We start from the raw sequence: 25,007 nt of genomic DNA, 5'->3' as shown, positions 1-25,007 counted from the left end.
TTTATGATTGGCCACTAAATCTGAAAACAGTAGCTATAAAGGAAATTGACAGTGATTGAGTTCAGGCTAAAAGAAATTATGTATGACTAAGTACATGCTCAGTTCACTAGAAACCTAAAATGTTTCTCTGTATATATAAAAAAGTTTTTCTTGTGGGACAACAGTGACATCATCACATCACTCTGTGTCCCGCCTAACTCCTCCTTCCCCATTCCCTTTCCCCAGTCCTTGGCTGCACCTCCTTCCTCCCCATTCCCTGGTGCCTGGGGCAGAGTGCAGGGCCTGGCAAGGCACTGGAGTGATTGTGTGAAAGCTGCACAGTGCCGAGAGCCATGCGGCCTCTTCCATCCCCAGTGCTCGGAGTGGTGTGGAAGCTGTGAGCCAGGCAGCCCCCCCCCATCCTGGTGCTCAGGCAGAAAGGGAGGGTGGAAGCTACACAGCGCAGGGAGACACGCAGCCCCTCCAATCCCCAATGCGGGGGGGGGGGGGGGGGGGCATCAGTCATGCGGCCTCTCCCCACTTCCCTCCCCAGTGATCGGGAGGGGGTGCAGATGTTGCCCATGGCCAGGGGACTGCAGGGCCTGGCAAGGCCTCGCAGCGGCCCCTTCCTCCCCCCGAAGCTGAGGGGAGAGGGCTAGACCTGGCCACGCCACAGTTTCAGCCCGGCCCAGCCCCCTGGCAGCGGGGGGGGGGGGGGCGGGAGGAGGAAGGCCTGGCTGCAGCTTCTGCTGGGCCCACCCCCCAGAGACTGGGAGGGCAGGGATGGCCAGCCATGGCATGGCCTCGGCCAGGAGATGGGGGGGGGAGGGTGTTAGGCCGTGGCGGGGGAGTAGGTTGGGGAACAGAAAGGACCCAGGTGTGCGGGGGTGGAAGAGAAGAGTCCCTGGCTGGCACAGCTGCAGCCTGGCCCTCCCCAGCTGGCACAGCTGCAGCCTCCTTCCCCAGGGCTGCCTACCCCCCCACGAGAGGGAGGTTGAGGAGCGCAGTGAGCCCCCTAGTTGCAAGTAAAAAAGGATATTTGGAGAACATAAATGAACAGGACAGAATCATCAAATGACCCATCCCCTGTCACCTTTTCCCAGCTTCTGACAAACAGAGGCTAGGGACACCATTCCTGCCTATCCTGGCTAAAAGAAAACAGGACTATGTAGCACTTTAAAGACTAACAAGATGGTTTATTAGGTGATGAGCTTTCGTGGGCCAGACCCACTTCCTCAGATCAACTAGTGGAAGAAAACTGGCATTTTTCTTCCACTATTTGATCTGAGGAAGTGGGTCTGGCCCACAAAAGCTCATCACCTAATAAACCATCTTGTTAGTCTTGTTTTTTGTTTCAGCTAGACCAGACTAACATGGCTATATTTCGATCACTATCCTGGCTAACAGCACTTATCCTCCATGAATTTATCTAGCTCTTTTTTAAACCTTGTTAAAGTCCAGGAGCTTCAAAGGTTGATGGTGTACTGTTTAACTAACCTCTTCATTTTTCTCTATTATCAGAGGGGTAGCCATGTTAGTCTGAATCTGCAAAAGCAGCGAGGAGTCCTGTGGCACCTTATAGACCAACCAAAGTGTTGGAGCATAAGCTTTCGTGGGCAAAGACCCACTTCTTCAGATGCATCTGACGAAGTGGGTTTTTGCCCATGAAAGCTTATGCTCCAACACTTCGGTTGGTCTATAAGGTGCCACAGGACTCCTTGCCGATTTTTCTCTATGGCATTTAATTTCAGACAGAGGATCTAGTATTGGACTGTTGTGGTGTTTTTCCTGCCACAGAGATGTTAAATTTAATTGTATTATGGTCACTACTTCCAAGTGGTCCAGCTATATTCACCTCTTGGACCACTTAGGATTAATCAAGAATTGCCTCTCCTCTTGTGGGTTCCAGAACCAGCTGCTCCAAGAAGCAGTCATTTAAGATAAAGAAACTTTATCTCTGCATCCTGTCCTGAGGTGACATGTACCCAGTCAATATGGAGATAGCTGAAATCCCACTATTATTGAGTTTATTTTTATAGCTCCTCTAATATCCTTTAGCATTTCACAGTCACTATCACCATCCTGACCAGGTGGTCAGTCATACATACCTACTGCTATATTCAAATTATTAGAGCACGGAATTACTAACCATATAAGATTCTATGGAACAGTTTGGTTCATTTAAGATTTTTCTTTCAGTTGATTCACACAGAGCCACTCCACCACTAGCACAATTTGTTCTGCCCTTAAGATATATTTTAATGCCTTGCATTACTGTTTCCCATTGATTATTCTGTGATACCTATTATATCAATAATCACATTCAATATGAGGAACTCTAGTTCACCCATCTTCTTATTTACACAGATAAAAAAAACTGACAAAATTTTGAAGTGTTTATTTAGCAATCTACCATTACATGATGTGACCGAATGAAACTCTCATCTGACTGTCTCAAGATTTTACCCATCTTTTTTCCATCTTCCAGCCTCTAATCTTTACTATGACACAGAGAATCTCTATTAATAGACTTTCCCATAGGGGATGCCTTTGTCCGATCCATGTGCTCCTCTGCATCTGTCAGCTTCCCCCAGCCCTTAGTTTAGTTGCATAGCTTTCCCCCAGCCACCAATATTCAAGATGTGGGCATACCATGGATTAGAGGCAATATGATATTTTCTGTCTTATTCTCTATCCCTTTCTTAATGATTCCCAATATTGTTTGCTTTTTGACTGCTGCTGCACATTGAGCGGATGTTTTCAGAGAACTACACACAATGACTCCAAGATCTCTCTTGTAAAACATTAAAAATGTACACCATGTTAACAAATGAAACTATTTAGTTATTTCACAATATCTTCTCCATATTTTATATACATGTTCAGAGAATACATAAAAAGGAGTTAACAGACAACAACAACAACAACAAAAAACAGGATAATGAAATCTATAGCTGCTGCGATGTCAGCCCAAGAAAAGGGTCTTTATTTCACTTACTATTATGTTTTGGAACTGTAAAAAGCTTCCTATAGTGAGATCACTCTCAACACTATGGAAACTGCTGCAGAAATCTAAGGTAGAAGGTCATACAAATAATAATTTAAACAAAACAAAAACAGCATGCTTGCAGTCATAATGGGTGAAAAGCTCTCCCCACAACTAATGCAAAACTACTACAAAAGAAACCCTGGACAGAGCCCAGAGGGTGATGCTAGAAGTTACAGAGTACAATATGGTTTCAATATGTTAACATTTATCTGGATGATAGGTGTATTCTGCAGATGGACAATAAGTGGCCAACAGGAGCTGCAAAAGGCAGTCCCTGCAGATGCTCCGGTAAATAAAGTGGAACCACAGCTCATCTGCAGGCCCAACATTGACGTAATCTCTGTTTTAGGAAAATTTACTTTTTTTAAAAAATAAATGCCTGTCCTGTCTTTCTACCCCACACCAAATGGAGATAATGGGGGCAAACCTTGTGCATCTGTTCATTGAATCTACCTCTTGTCTCCCATTATAGTTCAATTATAAACTCTTTTGGCCAAGGACCACCTATTTTGTGTCTGTGTACAGCGCTTGCCAGAATGAGGCCCTCTTCCATGATTAGGATCCCTAAGCAATAGCGTAACTCCTTATGCAATGATTTACAAAGGTAGTACACATGATTATCAGCATTTTGTAGATGAGAATACTGAAACACGGAGAAGTGAAGTGACTTGCCCCAGGTCTCTAAATAGTTGAGTTGAGAACAGAATCCGGATTTCTTCAACCCTAATCCATTGCTCCATCTACTTGGCAATATTGCCTTCCATAATACAAATTAGGGATGTGAATGGTTAACTACTTAACATCACCTTTACCGGATGATGCTTACTAGTTATGCTTAACCAGTGGGTTGGAGCAATGGAGACCCCCCACTCACTCCTGTTTAAGCAGTTAAACATAATGTTTAACTGGTTAACTGATTAAACAGGATTTTACATCTCTAATACAAATACAGAGCCCAAGATCCTAGTCCCCTAAATGACCATGGCAATACCCTTGAAAGAGTAAGAGTGGTTGGAGCAGTGAAGGAACTGCTGCCACGCAACTCTGATGATTTGAATCTCAGCCTATTTTAAAAACCAACAAGTGGATAATAAGCACTTTTGTTATGCAACAGGAAAATGGCACTTTATACTTAAAACAGTAAAATAAACATACTCTCTCATCTTGACTTTTCAGCACATTAAATTTGTACTGTGATGCAGACTTGTAACCTAGTGAATCCCACTGGTCATACAAAGAGACCTGAATCTCTCAGTTCATAAAAGGGCAAATCCTGATGATTGTGCTACTGTGCTAGAACTACAAGTTGAACCTCTCTGGTCCGAGACTCTCTGATCCAGTAACATCTATGATCCCGCTGGATCAGAGAGCCCCTGCACAGGTGCTGACAGCAACGGAGCCTGGTGTCCAGGGCCGGCTGGCGATCAGGAGGGGAGCCAAACCAGCGGCTGGGGCCAGCAGTAGAACTGGGCCAGAGGCACGGAGCCAGAGTGGGGCCCAACCAGGTCTGCTGACAGACCTTGGGAGAGCACAGAGCCCGGCAGAGGGGCCAGAAATGACCTCTCCTGGTTCAGCAAACACCCTCCTTCGGGACTAGTCAGGTCACGAGGGTGCCGGACCCAGAAAGGTCCAACCTATAGGAGGAGGAGCATGGTGTGCAAGATTGCCTACTGTTTAAATTCTATTCGAATAAAAATGACAATCCCTAAATAAAATCACCAACCACCTCTTAGCTACATAAATATTTCTAAGACTTACATTAGTGATTATTCGGTGGAGTGAATTTACCAGCACATACTGAAATGTTGATGGGGTATTCTGTGCCAAGCAGATCTAGAAGGAAAACATTAATATAAAAGCCATTTAGGAAAAATTATTTAACATCCCTCGAGATCAGATTGAACAAAGCACCAATTCAATTTATTAAATTTAAAAGTGTCAATACACGTAGTATCAGAACAGCAGGACTAGAGTGATATAAAATACTAAAAGAATCATTGACAAATATAGTACATTTGAAATTTATGAAATTCTAGCTGCTGCTAACATAGCCTTGATGCCTGACAGGTCATAAATAGCAGCAGCAGAGACTACTTGTCCATAAAATCATGGACTCACCTTAAGATATGGGTTCTTCTGAGGGTTTATACGAAAGCAGGAAACTAAGCAGTCTATCATAAGGTCTACATCTGCATTCTGATTGCCTCTTGAGAAAGGTTTACTTGGATTAAACAGCAAGGTCTACACACACAAAAATTCAGATAAAAATGTTATTCCAGTCTGCTTGTAATATACAATTAATTTGTTAAAAATCAGAGGAGACCACTTCAAGTGTTACAATTTTTAAAATCTTCTAATATTTGTTGTTTCTGAAAACACAACCTTTCCCTTGCTAATACTACTTAAAAAAAACCCAGTATTTTAAAACAAAAATACAAGGTTGGATTTTCGGATGCCATATCGCAATACCAATAAAAACTTTTTTATAGATCTAAAAAACAAAAGAAATTTCTGAAGTTATCCCACATGTAATTCACCTATTTAGTCTCAAGCTTGGTTGATTACATGTCGCAATACCAGGCTTATCTAGACGACAGAACGGTTGAAAGAGGATATGCAAATTCCGCGGGAATTTGCGTATCTTCTTCCGATCGCAGAGCTTTCGAAAGTGAAAGTAGTTTAGACGTGTCTTTTTCTGCTAACTCCTCCCCCCCAGTTGAAAAGCCGCGTAAACCTCATTTTTCGAAGAAGAGCAGCTTTTCGACAAAGGAGGGGGGGAGTTCGCCGAAAAAGCCGCATCTAAACTATTTTCACTTTCGAAAGCTCTGCTTTCAAAAGTGCGATCAGAAGAAGATATGCAAATTCCAGCTGAATTTGCATATCATCTTTCGACTGTTCCCTGTAGTCTAGTTAAGCCCACCCAGAACTAACAACGTATTTGGAAGAGCAAGAAGTGGTTTGGGTATAATACAGGAGTGAGCAAGGGTCCTCTGTGGGCCGAATACAGCACACCAAGCCAGTGGATTTTTAAAGTTTTAAAACAGCTGGCGGTTCTCTCTAGCTGCCATACACTCCTAGCAGGGCAGAGACAGGGGGTGAGAAACTGCACATGCTCCCCACCATAACCAGGCCCTGACTGGCCTTGGGGTGGGGGAGTGTATGAGGTCTCCTCCCATTGCTGCACCTAAAGTGAATTGCCAGTTTTTTTACAACAGCTGGCAAGTCTCTCGGGGAAGGGGAAAGACTTCATGTGCCCCCACACCTCCAGGACAATCAGGATCTGTGAGCAGGAGAGCAGAGAAGTCTTCTGAGCCCGCCCCTTCCATTCAAGGCGACACCCCTTCTGGGGTTGCCCAGGGCCATTTCAGAAATTCGGGAAGTTGCCCCCTTTTAAAAATTGCCCACCTGTGGCATAACCGTATAGGGGCTGTAAGTGGGTAAAAGTTGCTTGAAGAGAAAATAAAATATTTTTAGTGCTATTTAAGCCAAAAGCCATTCAGAATGTTAGAGCTGCAATACTGGTGCAATTATAATACTAGATCAATCACAGCTTGCTTACAAAAATGCTACCAAAGGTACTCCAAGACACTGAGTTAATTAACGAAAGACAAAGTGAAATGAATTTTCTTATCAGATATAGGATATGACAAAATAATTTCCAGACTCTTCTTGTTTTCTCTTTACCTTAAGATCATCAACCATGGACTGTACTAGAAGGAAAATGACAGAATTATCTTCCCAGTTAATGTAGGTTGATGCTTTACACAGTTTAACACAAGCAATAGCAGCACTTTCGGTCAGCTGTCTGCTTCCACTATGGCTTGCAAGTGCTTTCCTGAGGTTGTCCAGAAACAGTTTCTGCAGAATTCGAATATAACAACCAAAAAAGAACAGAAATAAATAGTTAAAACCAATATTTAGGAGCTGTGGACAAATCATTTACATCTTTAAAAAAAATATTTGCTGATAAGGATTTCTAAAAACGTGCTACAAATATTTAGTCAGGAGTCAGTTCACAAGGATATTGGAGAGGGTAAAAAACCAATTCGCATGTCTGATCTGCTTAGTAGGGTCTGTCTATTGCTTTGAAATATTCTGGGATATCCGATTAGAAAAGCATATTTTATTCATTACACACACACATTTTATACCATTCACATTTGTGTGAAGACACCACCTTATATTTAGCTTTGCAATGATCAACATGGATTCTCTAGAGCTAGAGGACAGCTTATTTTTAAGCTTTTAAATTAGCAGTTACCTAAAACTTTATTACAGGACTTGGAGAGGAATAGCAGGATTCAAAACTCTAGGACAGTTCTTTGCGCTCAAGCCCCGCAGGGGGTATAAAGTGCTGAGGTGGCAGTTTGTTCATCAACATGAGTGAATGACATACACTGTTCTGCCCAAACCCTTTTTTTAGTTTCAGGAATGGGACTGTCAGGAGTAGCTCTCCAACCCTCAGCAAGCAGGATATATGCAACTATACAAAGCTCTGATGGTAGGGAAAGTAAAGAGCTATGTGAGAGCTCCAAGAAGCCTGAATAATAAGGAAAAAATAGAGATTTAATATGGGGTATTAATGTGTGCTTTTAAAACAGAGACGAAGTAGCTTTACATCAGAGACTATAGTTTTAAAACAATAAGGACCAGCCAAGACTAACATCCTACAGAATTCAGACTTGTATTGACTAAGACATTTTAGTTTTCTTCACCTTGTTTATTTTGGTCTCCTCTACGACATCCTTGGTTATATCTTGGATGATTTCTGGACACAGGACAAGAAGAATGATTTGCAGTGGCCATACTGCTGCTTTACGTTTCGTGCTTTCGGCAAAACCATCCACCAAGTCAAACAACTTCTCTGCACAATCTACATTATAAAACAACCAAATGACTACGGGAGAAATACTAAGGGGAAAAGTGTTTAAATGTCCTGCTACGTTTAGTTCATAGTTCCAATTTGCAAAGAGCATTAATCAAAAGTAAAGCACTAAAAATCTTTGAATTTTGGTTCAATAAACAACAAAAGAAATATGAACAAGACAGCTACAAATATAATTTATTCACAAGAAATGACAACTAGATGATTCAAGAAATACACATGATCTGTGGATGAAGACTTATATCAGAGCTAGGTATTATTGTCTGCAGAAAGAACTGGGGAATGAAAGAGAGGATTTCAAACATATACAGGGGAAAAAAGTTGATCAAAAATACTATACTGTATTTGAGATGTGAAATGGTAGCTGAAGATTTAAACTGTGAAAAACCTTCCAGAATTCTGGTTCTACAGATGACATTAAAATATGCACATATAAGTAACAGACATTACAGCTTGTTGTTTTGGAGTTTAGATATAGGTCCTGCTATGATACAAATGGAAAATGTAAGGCAGTGTCTTGAGTATTGACAAGCAAAATAAGTTTGGCACCACTTTTGAGGAGAAAGATAAAGAGAAACGTTAGAGGAAAAGTGTGGCTCCATCTAGAAAAATAAAAACTATTTTGCAACCATGTTTAAACATGGCATTGTGGCTAGTGGGCTATAATGTGCTCAAGTCCTTCTTTATTCAGAAAGACTAAAACACATGTAAAGCCCTGCATCAATACAAAATTTGCATCCTCAAACACATGCAGATTTGCAGAACCCTAGATATAAAATCTGGAGCTGTATCCATCTATGATCTGCAAACATGGTCCACAGATAGCCGCAGATTTACAGAGCTCTGAACATATATTGACATGCCATTTCTCAACAGGAATGCTTTCCTGAATCAGAACTAAACTGTATTTGTACATTTAAATACTTTTATTTGTATGTAAGATAATCTATGTTTGTGCATTCTGTGTACTTGTTCTGTGTATCAAAATAGTGGTCCAGTTACCATCCTTACCCCCAATTCTACTTACTGAGTGAAGGGAGAGAACAAGCTCGTCCCAAGCTTCTCTAACAAAGGCTGGCAGAAAGATACTTCTTTTATATGCCAGCTGTCTGAGAAAGCAAGGAGTTTACAAAATGCCAGTGAAGTTGGTGGACTGACAAAGCTTTGTGAAAAAAGACAACCAGCGTACCTAGTCTGATAAATCTATATTTTACGAGATACACATCAAGATGATTTGTTATATCTTACCCGCCATATCTGTCTGTGGTGTCTGGTACAGCTTTGTGAATTCATCAGGATAGTTTTCCACCCAATTCCAAAATGCCTATAGATAATTCAACACGTCTTTACACATACGCAACAATCAGTTTAGGAAATAAACTCATTTTAGAAATAAACTTCCAGTGGAAGAGATGACTTTATTTTGTCCTTCAGAGTCTCAGCATGCAGTGCTTTTATAGCAGAACTCTCAAACATGTGTTTTACAGTGAAAAGTGATCTCTCCAAGATAAACTAGTGTTTGCCTGGCTCCTAAATTCAAACAGTAGCATGAGACTGCAAATCAATAACTGAGGAACAGCAAGAAAATTCCATTTAGAATATATCAATAGCAACATACTTGCCTTTTCAAGACTGTTTATAACTGCCAGTTGAGCTACTTTCTTTAGGGCTTTAAACTTAAATACGGTCTCTGTAAAATAAAAAATGTCAACATTTGAAAGAGAAATTCATTAATAGGCGCTATACATAAAATTCAACCCAATATATCAGCTTAGGAGTTCTAAGCACCAGATATATTTAAACCAGATGCTATTTACAATTTGAATTACTTAAATAAAATATTTGTTAATAAATATATAGTAATAAATTACATTAGTGCAGTGGTCCCCAACATTTTGGGGTTGCCAGGTGCCCGGGGGCAGGGCCGCTCACGTGCCGCGCGTACGGGGGCGGAGCCGCTCACGGGCCATGGGACTGGGGGCAGGACCAAGCATGCGCCGCACGCCCGGGGCAGGCACCGGCATGCGCCGCGATCCCGGGGCAGGGGCCGCCCATGCGCCCGGGGCTGGCACCTGCCGCGCGCCTGGGGCTGGCACCTGCCCAGATTGCTCTGTGGGTGCACATAAATGGCCCAGCGGGCGTCATGGCGCCCGCAGGCACCGCGTTGGGGACCACTGCATTAGCCTAACTGTGTGTGGAGGATCACGCCAGTATGGATCCTAAACAGATAATTATAGCAGCATAAAACTATGTTGAAGGGCTGAACTATAGACTGGTTTCACAACCTACCTTGCAATATTCGTTTCAATTTTACACAGTCCACACTAATATACTGTAAAAGTTCAATATCATGAACATCAGCATTATCCTCTGAACACACGGTCAGTTCCTGCAATCTAAAGAGATGAAGAACAAAGTAAATAACTCAAAACAAATTAAATTAACTTCCCAACACAGATAACATCAGCCATGGCTGACATGCTCATACTTATAAAAATACCACCTATTATACAGGTGAAATGAAAATAAATACTAAACAACTGAGTATTAAAACATCATTATCCCATCCAGAGACTTGCCGTTAGAACTTTGACAGATCCAGGAATTAAAAACAAACTTTGGATAACTATTGAGAGTTAATTTTTATAGAATATTTTCTTTTTACCTTCATACAGAAAAGTTTCAGAAGAGACTTGTTTAACCTTTCAAAATGGAAGCTTCAAATGCCATCAGTTTACATTTATGTGTACACCAAATTTTACCCTATATCCTCTTTTTCTTTATAATGCTGTGGAAGTAATCTATATTACATTTCACCTAGGCATTGACCTGCCTGGCTCATGCTGGTGACGCCTTTGGGCATGCCTCTGGGAATGTGTGCCTTGCTTTCCACTTGAGCTATACTATCTGGCCCTAATCAGGAGCATTCACTGAGACTGAAGGGGACAGACTGCAGTTAGCCTCAGCTAAAGGAGAGCATCCTGCTCCCCCCCTTTGTCTCTAATGAAACTGAATTAGTTTTAATCACATTAGTTTAAGTACTGTGGTAATTCCCCCCTCCGTCCTTTTTAGAGGGTAACTTACTAAACATAACCACAAGCCTCTAATAACTAAATCATATGCTTCTGCAAGCTAAAAAATTGTGTTCGCCCCTTCCAAAGCTACAGATGTGTACTTCACATGATATGCAATTTCTAGCACTCCACACAAAAGCAGCTCTTATTTCATCAATGCAGGGAAAACTGAACAGCCCACACTAAGAATGGGAAGGTCCCTGATGCTGTGCTTTACATGCCAAAAATTCCCCAGCTGCTGTACAGAGCCTAGAAATATGCCTAAACAGGAAGCATGGGTCAAAAGATCAGCAATGCTAACTGTCGGCAGGCTGACCTCTGCGGATATTAGCAACAAACAGCCAAATGTTTAACTATTTCTATACCAATGAAAAAAATAGAATTGTGTGGAAACAAAACAAAACAAAAAAAGAAATCTCCAGCCTTGAAACAGTGAAAATTTCAAAATTAAGTTTCAGTACAAAAGATTCATAATAAAAACTATACTGCAGCTGTATAAACAGATTCACATTAAAGAACTATACCCTATAAAGGAAATGCACAGAATTATTTCCTATTTTGTAAGCAAATAAACTTAATTTATTTAGCAAAATCACATCCTCCATCATAGGTGCCAAGTCTAGGGCCTCGAATCAGAGGTTATTAATGCCTTTTAACATTGAAAAAATAGTTAATATTTCAGCTAATTAGATTTTTACCAAGTTTCATATTTAAAATTTGAATGCACTTCCAATCTAATGTTCACAAAGTTTTTAATTGTGTAAGTTTCACAAGCCCTAGTTTTAATTAGACCATTATACTAAAACCAACTCAAACTGGCACAGTAACTGCTGCTGAACCCTAATAAAGGAGCATCAGCTGCAACAACAAATTATCCAGTCTCAAGTACTACTGTTGATTATAATTACTCTAATAAGAGTTAAGTCTTTTCAAGCAACTTTCAAAGAACATAAAAGCATTTCCTTAATAAAAGCTTTCTGTGCAACCTTGGTGGGCTGGCTGAAGACATTAGCACCAAGGAGAGGCATGCACTGGGGAAAGCATACCTTGGACCCAACTTGCCTTTTATTTAGAGGGGTGTAAATCCATTATAATCAGTAGAGTTACTCCAATATGAAACTCATGTGAGAGGACAAGGAGGCTCCTTCCAAAGCCAATGAAGAGTAATATTCTTAAAGTCAAGGCAAATATGCCCCATTCTCCTTCAAAGGATGGATAGACATGGGCCTTCAAGCAGGGATAATTAGGGGAGGACAATACCCTTACCCCCCCCCCCCCAACAGAGCTGCAGAGAACTAGAAATTACCATAAAACAGCTAACATTAATGGATAAAACTTTCTTGCTAGCAAGCACCCAACATACATTTCAACTTGGTTTAATCATTAGTGCCAGTCTATGATGTGCATGGTTCATATAAAAGCAGGATTAAAAATAATTACATTTAGCACACAGAAAATAAGCTGTGAAAACCCCTTAAAATTAGTCTGATTCTGCATCTATTTTATCAATTGATTCTTAAGCAGAGTTTTGGAACGTACAGGAATTTTCATCAGAAAACATTTTAAATAAGCAGCTCATGTGATATAAACTCATCACCATTTTCAAGTTAATATTTTTCAGAGCAGAAAGATCTGTCATGAATTTTTGCCTTTGTTTTAATATACTCTAATTAGAGACAGACAAGTCTCACTGTTTGGTAATACTTCCAATAGACTGGATACGCTCTGCCATTCAGACTCTCACCTGGTGGAAATGCGGCTAAAGACAGCATTAAAATTATTGCAACTGAGAGAGAAGAGAACCCCAGAGGCAGAATTGCGAAGTTCAGCTGCATGTTGGTTTCCTTCGCGGTAGGTATGGATAAAATGGCAGATTTCTGGCAGCAACTGTTTGACCAGCATCGTTTCATCTAGTCGCATGGTGTCCTTTGGTTGCTAAAATGTAAACATTTCACTTAATTCCTGAAATTCTCTTTCATAGCATCATAGGCAAAAATAGTATTTCTAGTCACTATAATCACAGGAACAGATATTTTACTACTTACTCTGTACCTATGCTAAACCCCCACAGACTTCAATGAAGATTAAGTGGAAAAACTCTAATACGCCCCCTGCTAACAGTAATTTCCTATAATTTCACATAAAGTAGAATTTTCAAATGCGTTTGCATCCCAAACTTATGGGACACTGTTAGTAGCTCAATACCATCAAGTACTGACTGGGCTATCAAAACACTTTTTTTTTTTTTTTTTTTTTGAGCTAAAGGTTTGAATATTGTCTTAAGGGATACACCCTGCCAATCTGTCAAAGCATTGGTGTTAAGAGCATTTGAGTCACTTATTTGGCATAGAAGAACCTAAGCTAAACTCCTACTCTTAATTCTCTCAAATGTTTTTTAACAGTTGTTTTTCTCCAGTAGAGATTTAAAAGACATGATGAGGGAGAGGGTGCTTCTTTATTGACTCACTGTGATTCCAGACAAGAACAAAGACATCTACGCTTTCCTGCAGAATTCTTCTTTTTCCACTTTACATAGTGTGAAACAGAAGAAAACTATTTAACAAAGAATTTGAAGTGCAACTTTTCCAAGAGTCTTAACAGAGACTTTTAAAATCCTACCAAAGAAATTACTACAGGGAATTCAGAAGTTACAGTGATCCCACTTTAATTGACCTGAGTCTTGTTGCCATGAGAACTTGCTGAAACATTAAGAAGCAATAGTAAATAAGAAATATGTCTGAACATATCATAGAACACAACTCTCTTTGTATACAGTTTTGGCTCAACATACTGGCTCAATTTGCTTTCATCTGTATTGACAAGACAAGAGGCATTCAGTACAATTTTAGGCTGTTAGAGGTTTCTTCATGTATCTGAAAAAAACTGAGGTTTTGATCAATATAAATTGCGGCTTTTTTTAAAAGGAAGATATGGATTTATGAAATGAGAGAAGACTAGGTTTCACATTAAACACAGGAAAGAAAATATGGTATAATTTACTTTTTTTTTAAATTGAAATCTAGTCTGCATTATGTAGATACAAAGCAAGATTACTTAAATAGTCAGGGTCATTAAAAGATGTTCTATCTTAATAAACCAAACTCTATGTGTTTACTACTCTGTGAAGAAATACCTTTTACAACCAGTTCCAAGGAATGGCAAACGATGCTAAAAAAAACCTCTCTAGGAATAAACCAGAGACTCAGAGTTTTTACTTAAGATGAAGTTTGGATTTGCAATTATACAGCTGTTTTCATCCCAAAGGTAAAAGTAAACTGCTTCTCCTTTTTTTATTCAAATATTTTCTGAAAGTCTGAGAGGAAACCTCAGGACTGGACCCCCTTTGGAAGTCTGGATATGATTAAATAAACTAGGAAATACCTGCAAAAGTAATCTTAACATGGTAATAGTTAAGGTTTCTGTCTAGGTATAGGATTACCGAAAATAGAAACAGAACTACATCAACAAGAAATCTCTACTTTGTTTACGAAACACTATGAGTTCCACAAATGTTATCAAGTTTAATATACTGAAGTATTTATATTTTAATATTTATTATTTGACCTATTTAAAATGATTGTAAATGATATCCTTTAAGGTTTCTGTATTACATTATAAAAAAAATATTGTTCTGTTTGTTACCCTACCATACTGTTTTTAACATCTGACTCCACCTACAGTTTATACACATGCAATAAAAGCTTAACAATGACATCTATTACTTGTTTTCCATGCACATAATGGTTTATTATATGCATTTTTAGAGAAATACACAATATTAAAACTTTGAAAGTGAAGTGGAGAAAAGGTTAGATCTGAAACTTTCCTTTGTCCATTTAGTTAACAAATCAAGGCACTTCTGATCATTGTTAGTTAGGGATGAGAGGATGGAAGTTCTTCACATTATTTGATCAGTTACACTAGCTATTTCATAGGACTTTTTCTAAAATTAGTATTAAATTCTATGTGACAAATCAGATTGTTAGTTTACTAGTACCTAGTACACACACCGCACATTTATAGGACTTCTGCTCACTGCCTCTACATCTAATTCAGAAACTCAGCAATCCATTATATATTAGACTACATACCCCAGCAAGACATTTTTCCAGTGTATCCAATATAATCAGCTGAGAGAGATATAAATTCTTTTCAGCAGCTTCTCCAAATATCCTCTAGAAGAAAAATACAGATTTAGCTCCAGTGCAAACATCTAAATGGTAGACCATTGCAGTATTTAGGTGATACAGTAAATCTGCTGGGGGTTAAGCAGCAAAGTAATGCTCTAGCCCTTCCATCATTGGATCTCTGGGTTCAAATTTAGAGACAGGGCCAATGAAAATAAGATTAATGGTTCACTCCTAGTTCCTAGCATGAAGTGAGTAAACTGTTTTGGCATGATTGACAAACTGCACAAATATAACGAGGTAGAGGCAGGCCGGTTAGTATTATGGGTACACTAGCAGACCAAATAGAAGTGCAAGCCCTTCACTTTCATGACTCCAAAATTCATTCAAAAAATGACAGTTACACTTCTCTTTTAGAAGCTATTTTAGTAACTATCATTGTTGGTCTAAAGTATCTGATTTCTTTTGTCTAAAAATATCTGATTTCTTTAGTGCAGTATTTTATTGCCAAAAATACTTAACAGAACTGAGGTTTCCACAAATCCATGAACACAAACTTAGTTTGATTGCTGCAGAATTTAGCATAGACCACAGGAAGAAACACCATCTTCAAAGCATTTTAAATCTAGGATGCAGGAATCTATCACACATTTAAATTTGCATCCAATTTCCCTATCGGCACCAATGACTAAGCATATCAATATTCAGATGGAACAGCAAAAACAAAGCAGAAAAGGGTCGGCCCCCCCAAAAAATGCATCTAGTTCCATTGACCATAGATAGAATTCACAATAAGAGATTTCTAAAAATAATGCAATAATTAAAACGGCAAGAAATGTTAGTTCAAATATCTATAGGTATTAGCTGAGCAGGAGGCCTCTTGAAGCTATCTTTTCTAAACATGGAGTACACTGTAGGGATGTAATAGCGTAGTCAATTAACCAAGAAGCAAAAGCTTATAGGTTAATGCTATAGACAACATGCATTTCCCCCCCTACCCGCACCTGCCAGTACATTTAGCAGCAGGCTGGCCAGTAGACCAGCTCAGTCCTGGGTCATGCCAGGTCTGGGACCTACCCCTGTTGTGGCTCTGCATTTAAAGTGTATTAGGAGCCAGGTGGGCAGGCAGCCTGGTTCAGTTCCAGCTCGTGCTGGGTCTGGGAGCTCAGTCCCTCCCCTGTACAGTAATAGAGGCAGCAGCACAGGGCAACAGGCAGTCGGTCCGTGAGGGGAGCTGGTTTTTAAATTGGCCCACCTGGCACCCCACACAGCTGCCTCTGATACAGAGGCAGCAGCATGGAGTGGCAGGGGGCTCCTCGGGAGTGGGGCTGGAGTGTACTGGCCTCCCCCGGGACTATAGAATAGTCAACTAAACCGATAAATTCATGAGGTTACTCAACTATTCAATTAACCAATATTTAACATCCCTAGTACACTGATGGCACACGGTCTACTGGTGTGTCTGGTTTCCATTCTGAAAGTATGCCTGAAATATATTGCAAGATGATTGGGGTATATCCAATTCTTTCTTCCTCCACCATAGGAAAAGTAAAGTCTTGCTACAGAACATAGATATGAGAAGACTCATTCTTCTATTTTTGCACTTTATGGAGGGATTTACTTCAAGTACCAAGTCAGATTAATACTTTTAATGCAGCTTTCCATAAATACTATACATGGCTGGTATTCCCTCAGTGACCTTGCCCACTTGGCTTACCCAGAACTCCTGTCCAGTTCTTTGGGATGCAAAATACTCAGTTCAACCACAGATTTCACTATTTGGGTCCCTCTATTTGGCATACAACAAAGCTATGCTAAATTGATTAGACTCAAGTAAATGGGCTGGTTATATGACATACCACAGATCCAAAGTAATACACTTCATATACATATACAAATAACATTGCATTTACTATGTACTTTGTAGGACATGTTTTTGGATTGGTTTGGTTACTTTGTAGTGTCAAATCCCCATGCAATGTGCTCTTCATATAGAACCTGAACTTCACATTCCAGGTTCCTCTTTGTCCATTATTAGGAAGTGGTTTTCTGGGTGTTTTCCCTCTTACCTTAACTGGCTCAAACCTTTTTCAACCTAACAATCTCTTTTACCGCCCTATTTCTAACTTCTAAGAAATGAAGCCTCCCTACAGGTATCAATTGCTCACACCAGGCCATGTCTAAGTTACATAAACCAGATACTATACAAAATTTTTGTTTCTGATTGTATAGCTTACACTCTTATTTTTGAGATGGCACTATTAATTTTTATGGCCACTACAGAGAATATAGGCTATTACTTCTCTTGTTCTGTTGAGAAAATATGTTGCCCTTTAGGGAGCCCACCTAAGTGCTGTAGGTTAGTGAAAAATCAAGTTTTGTCATGACAGATCCGATGGTTTGGAACTCGATCACTGATGAAATCCGCTTCATTTCTTCATTTCTTTGTAAAAGTAACTACGATTTCACATCTTGCCTACCTCAGTGGTAGTTTTTATTTTTCCTAGAATGAAGATCCATATTTAATAATTGTCCCTCATTCCTTTTTTCCCCCTCTGACAACTAGTTTGATAGGGTATAATAGACAATATTCATATAATCAGGGTGAGGTTTCATTAATATTTCAGTATATTTTTAAAAGTCATTCTATGCTCTGCTTCGGTCCACTTCACAAACAGAGAATGGAAGGAGACTTTGTTTAATGTTACACATTTGAGTATGAAAGGATCTTTTTGCAATTTGATGAAAAGGCCTTCTGGACCCTTTTTCTGTTCCTTTGCCTGCTGCCATCAAGAACGCAGTGGAAAGGAAGGTCCTTGGATCCTCCCAAGAAACACTGCAAGTCACATTAAATGTCAGGGGGGCAGGGAAATGTTAGGGGGACACTCCACTTAGGGCATTCATCCCTTACTGGCCTATCAGGGATGTTTTCAGGAGATTAACTGTATAGGACTACCACTAGATCAAAGAGTCTTTTTCAAGACTTTTCCTTCATAGATCTCAACTGATAATTTTGTATGGCTGCTAGATTTTTTCTTTTGTTTTGTTTTTAAATATAATTTATGAGACAGCAACTTGAGAATGACTGCATGGTGCACTTATGCCACTGTATGACAGACCCTAAAAAGAATATAATACCCTAGAGTTTGTTTTAAATGCTTGTTCATTTCTCCTCTTCGAACACTGCTCTTCCTGACAAGACACAGTCTACCAGAAGGGATTAAAACTGCTCTCATCGCTCTGGGTACTGTTCGCTGGATCTCTGCCCAAATGCCCATTCCTTCTCCTCTAAGGCTGCAAAATATTGCTTCGTTAGTGAAAAGGCATGTGCATGCAGTTGTACAGAGAGAACTCATTTCCCAGGGATCAAGTGCACCACTTACACAGTATATTCCACTTGGTTTGGAGAGCAGGCATGCAAAGATTGCTTACAAACCCAGGTTTAATTTAGCCATCTATACTTTTCCATCCCATCCCTCAGGGACTGACACATTTAGGGTTATCCAATACAGCATTTTTATCATTCTTCTTTGCAGACCTTGCTGCCCATTTTCCCCATCACCCCATATGCAATGTATGTCCTCATTTCAATTTTGTTGGTTAGCTTTACTGCATTTGAAGAAAAAAAAGTAGGTGAACTGGTAACCTATTAAATGCATAAAATGAAACAGCAATTTAAATCAATGTCAGACTGAGCATTTTATAAAGTTTCTGTAAATAAATTTTTATAATCTTTTCCAAAACCACCTAATAAAGCAAAACCAGAAAACTTACCATATTGTTAACATTTTTTAAGATATTAGTGAGACCACTGATGACGAGGGAAAACTTGTACTTGGAAATGTTTATGAGACATTCCTTGTTATGTTCTGTGCTGACTTTGGTGTGGGTATTCTGCTGGCCAGCTTTTATGGGAAGCTGCAAAAAAAATGTAACATTACTTAAGATTTGTATATTAAGTTAGAGATTTACACTTTCACACGAAGGTTAAAGATTGCTTGAGGCTTTATATACTACTAGCAAATCTATCCAGCATTTCTCAGGTTCTGAACTCAATTAAATTTTTGGGGGGAGGTGGGGTGGAAGGAGGAATTAAAAGAAAAATATACATGCTTTATTTAAGTGATTGTATTTTTCAAAAATACAGTATTATTTTTAATTTCAGATTTCTTAAAAATAGGGATTGTTAAAATTTTTCCATTTAATTATTGTTAATACTTTGTTTTAAATAGGAATTCCATCAAGTGATTTTTTTTCTTCATCCCTTTAAACCAAGAGAGTGGGGAACTTTTTTTTGGGTCGGAGGCTGCTGAGAAACAGAAAAAAAAAAATCAGTCAGACTGCAGACAAGTGAGAAGCAAAGAAGAAAAACCACATTCTCACTGACATGATCCGCAACTGAGAAGGAGAAAGATATTCTCCACATTTGCCTCACACACAACAGCCTTGGGGGGCCCAAGCTAATCGATTTAGTGTGCTCCAGTCCAGGGTGGGATGGTGGAGGGGATGGAGTGCCAGTGTGGGCTCCCCATTGCTTGGGGGACAGCTCTGAGTCTCGGGAGCTGAATCCAGGCAAGCTGGGGTCTGCATCCAGCCCCTGGACCTTAGACTCCCCACCATTGCTATAAACTTTTACAACATTATGTCTTAACAAAAAAGGAGTGATAGTCAATTTGGTTTCCAACAGCATTTTCTGCTTGTTTTCAAACCATAAGCATTGATTTAGCTATTTTAAAACAGAGCACTACTCCAAATTTCTTTTTATCTTTTCAGTAAGGTTTAGTGAGAAGCAGGTTCATCCTATTTTTCTGGAGCTCATCCTGGGTTCAGGCTCTTCCAACATTTGCTCAGCTCTGTCAGTTTTGAAGACTGTACTTGATTTGTGATTGTCTCTTTTCTGTTTGGTTTTATGAGAAACAATCCCATTCCAGGCACATCCAAATGTTTCTTTAAGTTATGATAAAAGGAAGCTGCATACTGAATTTGGTGGTCCTGGCTCTTACCCTTCTGGAGGAGTTCCCAAACCTTAAGCATTAATTTAGCTGTGCCAAAAAACAGCACTATTCCAAATTTCTCCATTTTATCTCTTTTCTGTAAGGTTTATTTTCCAGGTTCATCTGATTTTTCTGGTTCATCTTGGTTTAGTCCAGGGGTGAACTGGAGGGGTTCAGAGGAAGCAACATGGGGTGGCAGCAGCCCCTGTCTGCTGGAGGTCTGCACACCCCGCAGCCTAAGGCTGCTCTACCTCTCACAAAGCAGTCTCTGTCTGTGGCAGACCCAGGCTCCAAATCTTCTTCGTGGAAGGTGGAGCAGCCTCTGTCTGCAGGAACCTTGGGCCCGCAGCAGACAGAACCTGCTTAGTGGAAGCCTCCCCTGTCTCTCTCCTGCGCTGCTGCCTCCAACAGTGTTTAAGCCATCTCCCCCCAGCACCATCTCCTGCTCCTCCCACTTTGCTGCAGCAAGGAGGGTGGGGATGTGTGTAGTTGACAAGATTAAGAATCAGGAATCAGGGCAGTTCAAGACAGGAACACAGAGAAAACGGGGGTGGGAGAATGGCTGAAACTGCTTGCTGTTCCCCTTCCTGTCCCGGTCAGGGAGCGAGAGCAAAGTGCACAGCTTGTCTACACCATGAGCTCCCCAATCAGAGGGAGAAGAAAGGAGCCAACCGTGCATTTTCCCCCTCGCTCCCTGACTGTAACAAAGGGGAACAGCCAGCTACGATCAAATCAGGATGGCAGGGGAGAGCAGAACTTTAGCCCCCTCCCCATATCCTCCTTAAAGTGCTCCTGGAGGTGGGAGGCTCACAGCATGGGCAGTTCTGGACTGGGGGTGACATGCACCCAGCCAGCGTCTTTCACCTGCCTGGCTGCCCACTGCTTAGCGCAGCAGCCTGTAGCAGAGCCCCGGGAGTCAGGCTAGAAGCGTGCACTGCCTCCTCCTGTAGCCAACGCCCCAGCCAGCAGGCTCCTTCTTACCGGACTGGCGCACAAGGGCTCACCCACTAATTTTCACCTGCGGTTCAGTCTTTCAACATTCGCTGAATGATATCAATTGTGAGGACTGTTCTTGATTTGGTGATTCTGTCTCTTTGCTGTTTGGTTTTATGTGAAGCAATCCCATTCCAGACACATCCTGTTTTCCTGGTACAAATGAACCCTTATGTTGCTTCCTTTAAATTATGGCAAAAGGACGCTGTATACTGAATCTGGAATTCCTAGCTCTTACCATTTAGGAGGAGTTCTTGATCAGACAGACAAACTCTCAAACACAGGTGGAGGAGCCTAAGGCCTGGGGGCCAAATGCAGCACCCAGCTTCCCTGGATCTGGCCTCCAGCGTTCCCCTCTAGTATCCAGGAGCCTGCAGAGCTGGAGCACACAAAATCTACTCGGGGCACCCTAAGCTCTGGTGTGTGAGGGGAATGTGGTTAAGGTCTTTCTCCTTCTCAGCCAAGGTTTTTTTTGTGTTGTTTTATTTATTGCTGCTTTTTACTTGTGTGCTGTTCCCCGACTGATTTTTCTGTGGGTCAGTGGCCCCCAACCCAAAAAGTTCCTCACCCTTGCTCTTTGTTATAAAACTTTCTATTAACATTCTATTAAATACAGTTTTACAGAAATATATAACTATATTTCTCATCTTTTTCTGCTAAGGACATTTGCAGGAAACAGTATCACGATTCACCTGTTTTTACTGCTTATTTCTCAACTACCATCAAACATCTGTTCTGTGACAATCTTCAAACAAAGCAAATTCAGTGTTAGAAGTATGATTACAAGTAGCTAAGCAATCAAACTGAACAAACATCTAGAGACTGCCCCTGTTTTCATAAAAATATAGCAAAAATAAGTGTGTTCTATGTTTATGAAGCTACACATTGACTTCAAGGTCTCCAGTGAAACTTATCAGCATAAGAAGGATGACAATAGAGTAAAAGAAATTCAGGGCTGTCTTGGGTGACAAACTCAAGCAGCATTCCAATATTCACTGTAATTCCATCTAACTGTTTCAGAAAGTTATTCTACAGATCCTCATCCATCAACAAGCAGCACAGCAAAACTGTCAGACTACAAAAACATGAGGCAATATCATAGAGCCTCGCACAACAGCAATAAATTGCTAAAGCCTCAGAATGTTTTAGTGTACATTAAACCTATCCCCTTCTGGGACAAGATAATTCCTTGAATCACAATGAGGTGTGGAGTCTTAGCACACTTCTTACAAATCTTTCCAAGCTCCACTTCTTTATGCAACAACAAATGATGAGCAAGGAACTTTGAGAGTTTCAGCTAAGTACAGACACATCGTAAGGCTAAGATAGTCTTGTAGATTATGAAAGCAATTGTAAAATGTGTTAAATATGTTTTAATTAATGTATTAGCAAAACTATTTCAGAAAAACTATTTGAGAGGTTCAGGGATGGGGCAGAAGACTGGAGTGCAGGGAAGGTGAGGTCTCCAGCTGTGGCTGTGGAAAGGGCCTAATGAGGAGAGATTTGGAGTGCAAGCTGCCTGGGACTGCAGCAGGGAGAGGGACCTCCTCCTTTCCCCCAGCCCTCTCTTGTTGCAGCAGCTATGGGGCTGAAGCCCTGGGGGAGAGATGCCGCTCCCCATTAAAGCTCTTGAGCATCTGCGTGGCCTAGGGATGTCAAGGGTTAACCGGTAAGCATTGTCCCTTATTGGAATGCTTACTGGGGCAACCGGTTACCAATGGAGGTCCATTACATTTAACCACTTAACTTTTTAACTGGGATTTTACAGCCCTAACATGGCCATTGGGAGTCTTCTGAGCAGTTATGCATCTTAGGGGGAACTTAGGCTCTGAGCTGTGTTCTTTGTATGCTGTGTGCTGGTGCAGCGTTCAGGAGAAATTCCAATGCCCCCAAGCTGATTGACAGAGCGCCCACAGCTAGGATTTATGTTTCGATTGGTGGTGCACATTCACACATCGTTTGGTTTACATAAAAATATATTCTAAACATGGATGGAAAAAGCCATACATGGATGGAAAAGATTAGAGGGAATGTTGGTCCTAGGACCCAGCAAATGTAAGCCAGCTCTGGCAACCCCATTAAAATAGGCTTGCAACCCACAGTTTGAGAACCATTGCTCTAGTGGCTTCAGACACTGAAAAACTAATTCCTACTTTTGCACCCTCATCTTTCAAAGAAAGCTTTTTTTTAAACCATCCATTTTACTCACTATGTTACAACAGATCACACTGAAAAATTACACTACATAAATGGTATCATGCTATGACAGAAGTATAACTACATGTATCTAACTCAGGGATGGGCAAAAGGGCCTCCACAGGCCGGATCCAGCCTGTGGAGGCCCTGCCACTCCCCTGTCTCCAGGCCAATTAGGGCCTGCGGGCAGGGGAAGCACGTGAAGTTTCCTCTGCCCTGCCAGGAGCATGCAGCACTTCTAAGCACCTCGTGCTCCTTGTAGGGCAGGGGCAGGGTAGAGGAAACTTCATGTGCAGCCCCACCCCCAAACCAATCATGCTCTGTGGGTGGGGAAGCAGGAAAGTATCCGGGCCCCATCCCTTCCAGTGTGGCCCGGGACCACTTCAAAAATTTTTGAAGTAGCCCCTGACAAAAAAATTATTGTCCACCCCAATCTAACAGCACAGCACTAGGAACACAATAGCCACCGGTTTAAAGCTGTTCCCATTAGGAAATCCTGACAGAGTAAAAAATTATAACCAATATTTGATATATTCCATTCTAATGTAAACTAACACCTTTTATTGGATTTTTAATAAGACCTAGATTTTCTTCATATTGTCCAAGTACAACAGCTGTACTGATACTGTATAAGAAAGGCAAAAAGTCCACCGGAAACCAGAACTTCCTTGGTTAGTTTAATAGGTGTAAGCACCCAGGTGATTGAGGGGCGCCTCTTTATTTTATAAAATATTAAACATCAGGAAAAGAAGTGAAATTGGAACACTATAACATATTATGCCTTCATTTAAACACGTAAAATCTAGTGGAGGGAAAAGAAACAAGCAACTGCCTATGAAGACATACCCATGTATTCACAATAGAGATGTGAATAGTTAACTGGTATGGATCACCCTTACCGGGTGATGCTTATCGCTTACAGTCAACTGCTGCCCGCGGGCAGGCCCTGCCTCATGCCCTATCGGCAAGGGCACTCCAGCCCAAACAAATCAGCGCACTGTGGGTGAGGGTGCTCCAGCCCGGCCAGACCAGTCTCCACCCAGCCATGGTGTCCCCCCAAACCCTGTTTAACCAGTTAAACATAACGTGTAATCAGTTAATTGATTAAGCAATATTTTTCATCCCTAGCTCACAAATGGATCAAAAATCTCCAACCTTAACACATTACTCCAAAGGTAAAATTGAAGTTAACATTTACAGATAACTGATAGTCACAGAAAATGTTTGGTATTAATAGTCACAAGATAAGGCTCTTTAACCATCACTCTTATGCTAACAGAAGCCACTGGATAATACCTAGCACAGACTGATTCTTGATTGGGTCCAGGAGTGAAAGGAACTTAAAATTCATACAGATACTGTCTTATTGCAATCTGGGCTCATGTCTGCTCTTTAAATAGCTCCTTGCTGGCTTTTGCCACAGCGGTTCTTGCCAGAGCAGCACACCGGGGTGCACCCCGTGACTTTTACCTCTGGAGCGCAACTGAAATACACATAATAAAAGGAAGTAAGCAGTGAAACTCTCAAAAATATGGTGATAAAGGAGAGGATTTCAAGCACAGAAAGGACAGTTCTCAGATCCAAAACCTTCAGCAGCAACTCTAAAATAATACAATTGCAATCAAATAATGTAACTCTTGGATTGTAAAGGCCATCCTAAAGGCTGTTCCTTTGGGGAAATGTTAAGCCACCTCTCTTCACTAACATGAA

At 40.7% G+C, this 25,007-nt stretch overlaps 1 protein-coding gene across 3 annotated transcripts in view; it reads right to left on the bottom strand.

Annotated features, from left to right (window-relative positions):
• Window positions 1-25,007, bottom strand: part of NF1 (neurofibromin 1) — a 201,571-nt gene that overhangs the window by 157,852 nt on the left and 18,712 nt on the right. For all 3 annotated transcript variants that reach the window (XM_075904831.2, XM_075904829.2, XM_075904830.2), the window contains exons 2-11: window positions 18,889-19,032; window positions 15,079-15,162; window positions 12,732-12,922; window positions 10,203-10,309; window positions 9,536-9,603; window positions 9,162-9,237; window positions 7,744-7,901; window positions 6,713-6,886; window positions 5,147-5,269; window positions 4,787-4,861 (exon numbers count right to left, since the gene is read on the bottom strand). In XM_075904831.2, the coding sequence (XP_075760946.1) occupies window positions 4,787-4,861; window positions 5,147-5,269; window positions 6,713-6,886; window positions 7,744-7,901; window positions 9,162-9,237; window positions 9,536-9,603; window positions 10,203-10,309; window positions 12,732-12,922; window positions 15,079-15,162; window positions 18,889-19,032 (1,200 nt within the window). The remainder of the gene's footprint in view (window positions 1-4,786; window positions 4,862-5,146; window positions 5,270-6,712; window positions 6,887-7,743; window positions 7,902-9,161; window positions 9,238-9,535; window positions 9,604-10,202; window positions 10,310-12,731; window positions 12,923-15,078; window positions 15,163-18,888; window positions 19,033-25,007) is intronic.

The sequence above is a fragment of the Pelodiscus sinensis genome, chromosome 21 (genome assembly GCF_052426305.1).
Source record: "Pelodiscus sinensis isolate ZL-2025 chromosome 21, ASM5242630v1, whole genome shotgun sequence".
Taxonomy (NCBI): Eukaryota; Metazoa; Chordata; order Testudines; family Trionychidae; genus Pelodiscus; species Pelodiscus sinensis.
Note: the sequence above shows the minus strand (reverse complement) of the source record. Positions and strands in the feature narration are given on the sequence as shown.